At 61.2% G+C, this 9872-nt stretch overlaps 2 protein-coding genes across 4 annotated transcripts; one reads left to right on the plus strand and one right to left on the minus strand.

Moving 5' to 3' along the window:
* Positions 1-208: 208 nt before the first annotated feature.
* On the minus strand, positions 209-2771 carry SLC52A2 (solute carrier family 52 member 2). Of its 3 annotated transcripts, none has more exons than XM_066265406.1 (5): positions 2633-2771; positions 2002-2231; positions 1016-1394; positions 800-923; positions 209-695 (listed from the first exon to the last, which is right to left on the minus strand). In XM_066265406.1, exons 2-5 carry the CDS (start codon positions 2129-2131, stop codon positions 483-485), a joined length of 846 nt encoding a protein of 281 aa, XP_066121503.1. In that variant the 5' UTR covers positions 2132-2231; positions 2633-2771; the 3' UTR covers positions 209-482. The 3 variants fall into 3 exon arrangements, with proteins under 3 accessions (XP_066121503.1, XP_066121501.1, XP_066121502.1); XM_066265404.1 differs by having other exon boundaries at positions 1016-1886; XM_066265405.1 differs by having other exon boundaries at positions 1016-1886; positions 2002-2301; positions 2633-2751.
* A 298-nt stretch (positions 2772-3069) lies between these two features.
* FBXL6 (F-box and leucine rich repeat protein 6) lies at positions 3070-6430 on the plus strand. Its single transcript, XM_066265389.1, has 9 exons — positions 3070-3494; positions 3762-3920; positions 4084-4147; positions 4663-4794; positions 4868-4975; positions 5072-5185; positions 5268-5499; positions 5643-5889; positions 6169-6430. Exons 1-9 carry the CDS (start codon positions 3106-3108, stop codon positions 6317-6319), a joined length of 1596 nt encoding a protein of 531 aa, XP_066121486.1. The 5' UTR covers positions 3070-3105; the 3' UTR covers positions 6320-6430.
* The last annotated feature ends 3442 nt before the right edge of the window (positions 6431-9872 follow it).

Below are 9872 nucleotides of genomic sequence, written 5' to 3' on the forward strand. Positions count from 1 at the left end.
CTAGGCCCTGGAAGCTGGCCTTTGCCTTTCCTCTGGGAAGTTCCTGGGGTCGGGTACAAGAGTCCTGGGCTCAGAGGGCATAATTCCAGGAGCCATGAGAATAGCATGGGGGGGAGATGGGCTCCTGCTGACCAGCCAGACCATCCCTATAGCTCAGGGGAAGCCCATATGCACAGGAAAAGGTGTTCCTGGGATGAAAAACTCCGACTCACAGAATAAGAGTGCTTTACTGTGGAAACCCCACAAGGGGTCCCTGACCAGGTCCCTTCTACAGCCCCAGTCAGGACTCGACTCGGGCCGGCTCTGTAGCTCCCACCCTGGTGTAAAGTGCCAGGGTCTCCTCTGGAGTGTGCAGGTGTCCATGTTCATACCTCTGTGTCCCCTGTGTGGGGAGGGCCTCCCTGAGCAATGGGCAATCAGGCACTGTGGCAGCCCCAGTCTAAAGACAGGTGAGGTGGAGTAAGGTCTTCACCTGCCCACGTTTAGGGTCCACACAGGTCCACACAGTCCATCCCGCTGCGGAACACGTGGTAGATGCTGGTAGGGAGGAACATGGCAACAGCACCAAGAAGGGAACCCAGCTGGATGGCCACGCCAGCTGCCAGCAATGCCGGCCGGCCCCCGCCATGCAGCAGGGAGCTGGCAGCCACCTTCACGTACGAGAACAGCCCCAGACACAGCACCCACGACAGTACCTGAAGGGGCAAACACGGCAGCAAGCTAAGCATGAGACGCCCCTGGCTCTGTGGCAAACCTCCCGCTGCCACCCTTTCTGCTTCACTGTCCCTGATGTACTTACCACGAGGACCATCCCTGCAGTGGTGCCCACTAGGGGTGGGCAGGGGCTCAGGATTGCCAGCGCCATCAGGTAGGCCCCAAACAGCATGCCCAGCAGAGAGAGACCACCCAGCCCTGCCAGAGACCTGCCAGGGATAAGAAGAAATTCAGGGCTGGCTGACCTGGTCCCTATTCCTAAGTCCCAACCTCAGTGGCTTAAGACCCCTTGCACACCTACCTGCACAGCACACCCATGGCCAGGAAGCAGGCAAGAGGGTTGGCCACACTGCCCAGCACCACGGCCAGGTGGTAGGCTAGGCGTCCATAGGGCAAGCAGGAGAAGCTCTGCACAGCAGGCAGAACGCCATTGGTCAGTGCGTTGGTGAAGGCCAGTAGGCCCAGAAGGCAGGCAGTACGGGCAGAGAGCAGTTGATGAGCCGTAGGGTCTGGGCGAGGCGTGGTGCTCGCGGCCTGGAAAGGTGGCTCCTGCAGGGGTGAGGCTTCTTCCCCCTCCTCTTCCACTCCTGGGGCTCCCGCCCGCAGGCCAGTCCCTGGCCCCACTGTGGGCCCAGGTGGTGGTAAGGGCAACAGCAACAGGAGACCCTGGAAGGCAGCAGCTGAAGTGACGAGAAGGCCACTCAGTGTCCAGAAGAAGGTGCTGGCAGGAAAACGCTCTGGAAAGTTGTGGGGAAGCCTTGCACTGCCATTCGCAGGGGCTGGCAGGCACTCGAGGCGGCCCACACCCTGCACGAGGGCCAGCACACAGGGCAAGAGGGCACTCAGGCCCTGGCCCAGAAAGAAGGACTGCAGGAAGGGTGGTGGCAGGTGGCTCAGGAAGGGCAGGAAAGTGACATTAGAGGCGCAGCAGGACAGTGCCAGCACCCAGGTCAGTGTCAGAAAGGCTACAGAGTAGTTGTGCCCTGCCACCGGTGCCACCTGGTGCCAGAGTAGAGCCAGCAGGGCTGTGCCCACCACACTCAGCGCCTGCACCACCCGGATGGGGGCCTGCTCGCCCTTGCCGGGGGCCAGCCGTCTCCACAGGGTCACCACCAGCAGACCCAGGTTTCCCAGTGCCACAAGCACAGAGAGATATGAGGGGAGGCTCCAACCTGCAAGGAAGGGAGCAGAAGGCCGCATCAGAGTCAGGGTGCTAAGGAGCAAAGCAGCTGCAGCCCACCCTCAGGAGCAGACCTGGTACACGCTTGCCTGCACACTCCCACTCACCCTCAGGAAGGTCTTTTACCACCACTGGCAGCTCTACCCAGATCCCGTTAATGGCAGCCCAAGAACCCATGCCGAAGAGGGCTACCAACAGGTGGGTCAGCACCAGACGGCCCAGAGGGGGCGCTGCCATTCAGCCAAGGCTGGGCCCTCCAGGACAGGGCAAAAATCAGCTCCTCTTCCCCCACGTAGGTCCAAAGGAGGCTCTTCTGGAAACCGAAAACCTTTTCCAGCTTGAACAAAACAGATGCACATGCGGGATCACACGATACAGGAGTCAGAAAACGGCTAGGCAGCCAAGACCTGAGAAAGCCGAGAGTGCCCGTGATGGGGCAGGGGACGGCGGGGGGGTAGGATGAATAGGAAGAGGGGCCGAAATATTCCAAGGAGTCTGTCTCTCCTGTCGGAACCACGACACTGCAAGGCTGGCAGGCGGAGAATCACGAAGCCAGGTCAAAGGTGCCCCAGCGGGCCACAGGAGCGTATGATAAAGAGGGTAGCTAGCTGACTTCAGGTCTGAGATGCCCAGATCACCACCACCACCCTCACCCCAAAACGGACACGGGGACAAGGACCCCGTGACAGCGACACCTCGCAGGTGCCAGGCATACATCTTTGCGGGGTTTGGACCCACCTGGGAGTCCGGAGCTTTGGTGAGACCCAGGAGGAGGCAGGAACCCAGCGGGGGTCTGAGGGGTGTGGCAGCGGCGGGCGCCGCCCTGACGGCGGCAGGTGGGCGATGAAGAGCAGCCCAGGTAAGCCGGAGTCTCCGCGCCTCCCGGTCTAGCGCTCGCGCGCTCCCCGACCCGGCGGCCGGCTGTCCGTCCCACCACGCTGAAAGGGCGCCTCTTCCGGCCCAGGATCGCGGCGCCGGCACAGAGCCGCTGGGGCTGGGAGATGTGGGCAAGACAAAGAGGGGATCCCCACTCACCCTCCGGGACACAGGAGAACCCCGGGCCGCACGGCCCACCGCCTAGGCCCCGCCCCGGAAGTGGGCGTCAGCCCGCGGAATGAGGCGCCCCGCCCTCCCGCCCGGGCGTTTCCGCCGGAGGCCCCGCCCCTTCCTCTCCGCTGGGCGAGCCCCTTCGGGCGCCGCTGGTGGTGGTGATGGCTTCCAGGGTGGCTCGGCGGGTCCGGCGCCGAGTCCGGGGCGCGCCGCCGGCCGGGGCACGGGCCCGTTCGGCCGAAGACTGGTGGTGGGATCGGCTGGCGCCGAGCGGCTCTGGGTACCACCTGCTGCATTCGGACAGCATGCTGCTGGTGCTGCCCGACGCCGGGCCCGCCCGCGCCCGCGCGCACCGCCGCGCCGCCCGCCGCGCCCAGCGGCTGCCGCCTCCGGGGCCCCGCGCCGCGCCGCCCAAGGCCAAACCCAGATCCGCACCCGCCCCGCAGCAAGGGCCCGACCCGGGCTGGGGCGACCGCATCCCTTTGGAAATCCTGCTGCAGATTTTTGGACTGCTGGTGGCGGCCGATGGGCCCATGCCCTTCCTCGGCAGGTATCTGGGATCCGTCCAGTGCGCGCCGCGGCCTGGCTCAGGCTTACCTGTTGCGACCGAGCGGGTGGCACAGACCGAAAGTGTCTGAAGGTGAGGGCGTGGGCGTACCCAGGCGTGCCAGAGAGGGCAGCCTCTCCCGGGGTCCACTTGGAGCCCCAACGCGCCTGACTTGGAGCTGATGGTGTCTGCGGCGTTGTAAGAGTTGCGGCAGCCGGTGGGGCGTGACATCGGTCACAAAAGGCCCTTCAAGCAGAGATTTTCTTCCAGGGCTGCACGCGTGTGCCGCCGCTGGCATGAAGCCGCCTCCCAGCCCGCTCTCTGGCACACAGTGACCTTGTCGCCCCCACTAGCTGGCCGCCCCACCAAAGGCGGGGCCAAGGCGGAGAAGAAGCTCCTTGCTTCCCTGGAGTGGCTTATGCCCAACCGGTGAGGCGTCTCCTCTTTCCCTTCTCCTCTCACTGCACCTGTGCTGTGTGGAAAGTTAACAGCTCCCTTCCTGTTTCCCTGCACCAAGGTGATGGGTGGGGAGGACCCTGAAGAAGAGGCAGCGTAGGAACACGGTGCAGCTCTGCCTCTACTGTCCCCCTAGGTTCTCACAGCTTCAGAGGCTGACCCTCATCCACTGGAAGTACCAGGTACAGCCTGTGTTGAAGGTGAGTGCTCGAGGCTGCAACAGCTGTGAGGCTCTGGGGTTGCCTCTTATTTCCAGGGAGTGGGCCAGGCACGACCAGGCCCAACGCTGTCCCATAGGAACATCTGCCTGATTCTCCTTTCCTGTTGTCTCCTCCAGCAGGGAGGTGATAGAAGTGGGAACCCCCAGGCGGGCCTGGCATGGGCAGAAAGGAAGTCATAGCTGAGGCAGAAGAGTGGCACTAGCCACTTTTTTATTATTATTTTTTTATTTATTCATTTTAGAGAGGAGAGGGAGAGAGAGAGAGAGAGAGAGAGAGAAGGGGGGAGGAGCTGGAAGCATCAACTCCCATATGTGCCTTGACCAGGCAAGCCCAGGGTTTCGAACCGGCGACCTCAGCATTTCCAGGTTGACGCTTTATCCACTGCGCCACCACAGGTCAGGCCGCACTAGCCACTTTTTAAATCGGGTTTATATCCTTTGTTAAGAGTGATAGCCTGCCCTCCCCCAACCCCACTGAATCTTCGTCTTCTACAGCTGGTCAGTGAGTCCTGTCCTAGGCTCACCTTCCTCAAGCTTTCCGACTGCCATGGTGTGACCCCTAGCACGCTGATCATGCTAGCCAGAGCTTGTCCCCAGCTCCACAGCCTGGACATCCAGCATTCCATGGTGAGATTTACGTCCCCAAGGGTCCTTAAAAAGCCTGGGCCAAGGTGATAGGTACCCTGTGCTGGGTCCCCAGGTGGAGTCCATGGCTGTGGTGAACTTCTTGGAGGAGGTGGGGCCCCGGATGCGCAGGCTATGGCTGACCTACAGCTCCCAGACAACAGCCATCTTGGGAACACTGCTGGTATGTTGGTGACAGGCCAGGAGCAGAGCAGTGGGTACTGAGCCTGGGACTGCCAGGCCACCGACTCGCTGTTCACCCCCCCACACACCTCTGCAGGGCAGCTGCTGTCCCCAGCTCCAGCTCCTTGAGGTGAGCACAGGCATCAACCGAAACAACACTCCCCTGCAGCTTCCCGTGGAAGCCCTGCAGAAAGGCTGCCCGCAGCTGCAGGTACCTGGAAGCCCCGCCTCTCCCACCCTCAGCTGCTGCCACCACCCCTCCTTCCCATCTGCAGCCTGGGCCTTGCCCCCAGGTTCTGCGGCTGCTGAACCTGATGTGGCTGCCCAAACCTTCTGGGCGAGTGGCAACGCCTGGCCCAGGCTTTCCCAGCCTTGAGGAGCTCTGCCTCGCTGGCTCCACCTGCAACTTTGTAAGCGACGAGGCCCTGGGCCGCCTGCTCTGTGGCTCCCCTCATCTGCGCCTGCTGGATCTCCGAGGCTGTGCCCGAATCACACCTGCCGGCCTGCGTGATCTGCCTTGTCGGGGTCAGCGCCCCCCAGGGGGGTGGCTGGGCCAGTTTGGTGTGGGGACCCTTGCAGGGTCAGCGCCCCCCGGGGGGGTGACTGGGCCAGTTCGGTGTGGGGACCCTTGCCCGCCCGGGACCTCACGCCTACTCTTCTCCTTTCAGAGCTGGAACAGCTTCATCTGGGCCTGTATGGCATGTCAGACCGGTTGACCCTGGCCAAGGAGGGCAGCCCCCTGTTCACCCAGAAGTGGTGCCACTCTCTGCGGGAACTGGACTTGAGTGGCCAGGGCTTCAGCGAGAAGGACTTGGAACAGGCCCTAGCTGCCTTCTCAGGCACCCTTGGGGGCTCACACCCAGCCCTTTGCTCCCTCAACCTCAGGGGCACCCGGGTCACACCAAGCACAGTCAGGTCAGCACCCCCGCCCCCCAGCCCCTTGGAACCAGTGTGGCCTACCCCACGCCCTACCTGGTTTGGCAGTTCCAGGGGTCCAAAAGGGGAGTACGTACTTGCCAAGCCCTTGCTTGGGGTCAGCCTTGGGGACTAGAATTGGGCCTTAGTGGATGGCAGTGCCAGGTGTGGTGTGGTGTGTGGGCAGAGAGGGCTCCCTAGCTTGGCCCAGCTCTGCTGGGGCCTGGGTCTCCTAGGAGCCAATGGCTCAACTCCCCACGGCCTCCTCTGCCCCCACAGCTCTGTGGTCAGCAGCTGCCCAGGCCTCCTGTACCTCAACCTGGAGTCCTGCCGCTGCCTCCCCCGGGGCCTGAAGCGTGCCTACCGCGGCCCTGAAGAAGTCCAGTGGTGCCTGGAGCAGCTGCTCACGAGCCCGCCCTCCCCCAGCTAGGCAGCCCCGCCTTGCACCCCTTTTCCCATTTTGGGTGTTTGGAGTATTTTGTTGCTATATATAGAGAGAAAGAGATTATTTTTTTCTTTACAATAAACATTTTTGAAGAACTCTGTGTCGTCCTTGGGGTGAGGGGTAGGGCTTATTATACCTGACTGAATCACTAGGGTTAGAGCTGGCCCAGAGCCTGTGTTGCTTTTTTGCTTTATGTGGGGGGTGGTCCCTCAGGGCTCTGAGTCTACACCTTGCTTGCTCACTGCCGGCTGGGATCCTGGATTAAGTGCACGTGCGTCCCATCCTCCGGGACACAGGTGACGTCTGAGGCTCTGTCCTGGGCAGACGCGGTGATGGAGAAGATCAGGCCCTGTTCAGCCGTGGGGTGTGGTGTGGTGCACCTGCCTACAGATCTCTCCATATCTTAGGTCTGGGGTGTCCCACCACCCTATCCTTCAGGTAAAGATTTGAACCAGACTGTATGGGGAGCCTCACGTGGCTGGGGTGGGACCAGCAGGGAAAGAAATACCTACTGCAGGGACCTGGTCAAGGGACTCGACTGAGAAGGGTTGGTCAACAGTACAGACCCTTCTAGAACCCATCACTCCCAAGCTTCTAGAACCCAAGCGCCCAGCGCAGCCTGGACCCCGCCTGGTGTCCTTCCCCTGCTGTTGCCTGAGAGCTACAGCTCCATCAGAAAGCACAGCCCTGGACACTCTCTTCCAGGTGCTGGTGGGACTGTGGGCAGTGTGGGTGGTGGCAGATGAGCCACCAGCTGACTGCCTTTGTTCGACCCAGGCTCAGGCCCCCAGGGGCGTGGTCAGCTGTGGTCCCATACTTTCCTTTCGCAAGCGCTTCCAGCTCTGGGACGTCGGACTCTTTTGCACGGAGCAGCACCTGGCCAAGCGCCTCAAGAGCAACAGCTTCTACCCATTCACGCAGCAGCAGCGCAACGGTGCGCAGCCTGGGCATGGACCTGAGTGGGGTGGGGGCCTGGGACCTGCCAGGATGGAGGTGGGAGGGGAGACTGGCTGATGTCAGGTTCTTAGCACTGCCAGTCCTGTGCACGGGCGTGCGCGAGCAGGGGCCGGCTATTCTCATGCGCCCTGGCGGTATTGCCGGCAGTCTTTGTGCTCGAATACTACCTGGACACGCTGTGGAAGGGGACACTGCTCTTCGTCATCTGCCTCTTAGTCTTCAGCTTTGGCCTCCTGACCAAGGTCTGTCCTGGGCCCGCCCCCCATGGTCCACCTTCCCCAGGGCTGGACTCTGCACCCAGCCCCAGCCCGCTCAGCAGGTCTCCGTGGTGCCCTGCAGGTGCGGAATCAGGACACGTGGGGTTTACCCGGCTATGGCATGGGCGTGGGCCTGTGGATCATGGTCTCCTCGTTGCCGCTGCGTCGTCTGGTGCTGAACCATACGTTGGGCATCTACCACTTCACCATCCAGGGCCGTACTGTTTGTCAGGGCCCCATGCATCTGATCTACGTGCGCCTGGCGCTCAGCAATGATGGTGACGCACGGGGCGGGCACCGGGCTGGGAGAGGGTGTGCAAGGCGCTCAGCAATGATGGTGACGCACGGGGCGGGCACCGGGCTGGGAGAGGGTGTGCAAGGCGGAACTGGATGCTGCGAGCTGCCCAGTCCCCTGGGCATCTGCTCCCTGGAGCCACAACTCCCCCCCCATCCCCACCCCTGTCCCCAGAGTCCCCCTCCCCAATACACACTCTGAGCCCTCTAGCTGAGCTGCCTGCCACTCCCCAGCCTATGGAAAGTGCTTCTTCCAGTTGGTTCTTTGTGGCCACAAGCTGGAGCCGCTGGTGCTGGTGCAGTTGTCCGAGCGCTACGAGGTGGGTTCCACCCCAGCGCGTCTGAGGCCCAGTCAGACCCCTGTCTTCCTCCGGTCAACATGACACTGTCCGCTTAGGTCTTGGGATGGGGCCGTTTCTCAGGCAGTACTGGGCCTGGCCTTTGCGCTGGAGCCTGCAGTAGAGGGGGTAACAGGCCTGACCCGCAAGGATGGAGAGGGGAGAGGACACATCAGGAGGGGGGTGGGCAGTGGCGGGGCCACTCTTGTCCCAGCCAGAGCTGACCACCACCGGCTCCCCCAGCAAATGGAATTCCTGGGTCGTTACATCGCCAGGAAGCTCAACATTAACTACTTCGATTGCCTGACAACGTCCTACCGGCACGTGGTCCGCCACTGGCCACTGCAGGCCACCTTGGGCCTGAACATTAGGCCACGCAAGCCCAGAACCTACGACAAAAGCTCACAAGCTGACATGAATGTGTGACGCTGCTGCCACCAGCACCCCAACCCTTCCTGCATCCCCAGGACAGCGTTCTCCTTCCCCTCCAATCCCGCACCCCCATCCCACCATGGGCCCTCCTTTCAATAAAGCTGACACTTGCTTCCAGTGGTCGTTTTCTCTACGGGGTAGGGGAGGCTCCCTTACAGGGTCTTCTAGTACACACCTCCAGGGGCCTCCAGGCTGCTGTTGGGGAGCAATGCCTGGAGTCCAGGTTGGAATATGGGGGAGGGTGTAGCTGGGAGGTTGAGGAGCAGCGTGACTCTAGGAGGTGGTACTCATCCTCAAACAGGTGTGGGACCTCTGGGCCAGCAGCACTGAACTGGTCCCACCTGGCCTCAAGTGCTAACCAATGAGTCAGAATCCAGGAGTCAGAATGTAATTGGTCCAGTCAGATCAGGTCTCTGTTCCTGGTCCAGCCCGCAGTGGGACAGGGCACGGCCACAGCTGTGTCCTAGACTACACCGTCCCAAAGTTCCTGCTGCAGAGCCCTAGGCCAGGGCTCACCGCCAGCAGGAGGAACTCCCACCTGTCTGTTAGAACCCCAGTCCACGTCCCCTTGTCCAGTGGGTGTTCCCACTGGTGGGAACTGCTGTAGAAGCAGAGAAAGCAGTCGGCCATCAAGACCCAGGAGGAGTGGTGCCTGGCACTGTCCACCCGGTTTTCCTGGTCAGCATTTTCCCTCATGGCCATGCTGGTGACCCAGAACTTTGTTCATTGTGTCAGCTGGGTATTCTTAGAACCAGGACAATCTGCAAAGTTGCAGGGCCCCATACAAAGTGAAAATATGGAGCCCCTTTAAACAGTTGTTAATAGGTCCGGGCCGGCTGGTCCAGTGAACAGTGTCAGCCCAGTGTACGGACATCCTGGGTTCAATCCCCAGTCACGGCACGCAGGAGGAGCAAACATCTGTTTCTCTTCCTTCCTCCCCTTTCTCTCTCTCTTCCCTTCTTGCAGCCAGTGGCTCGATTGGTTTCAGCGTCAGCCCTGGGCGCTGAGGATAGTTTGGTTGGAGCATCGGCCCCAGATAGAGGTTGCTAGGTGGATTCTGGTCAGTGCATGGAGGAGTCTGTCTATCTTCTCTCCTCTTTTTTTTTTTTTTTTTTTTTTTTTACAGAGAGAGAGAATCAGAAAGAGGGATAGATAGGGACAGACAGGCAGGAATGGACAGAGATGAGAAGCATCAGTCATTAGTGTTTCGTTGCAACACCTTAGTTGTTCAATGATCGCTTTCTCATATGTGCCTTGACC

The sequence above is a fragment of the Saccopteryx bilineata genome, chromosome 3 (assembly GCF_036850765.1).
Source record: "Saccopteryx bilineata isolate mSacBil1 chromosome 3, mSacBil1_pri_phased_curated, whole genome shotgun sequence".
NCBI lineage: Eukaryota > Metazoa > Chordata > Mammalia > Chiroptera > Emballonuridae > Saccopteryx > Saccopteryx bilineata.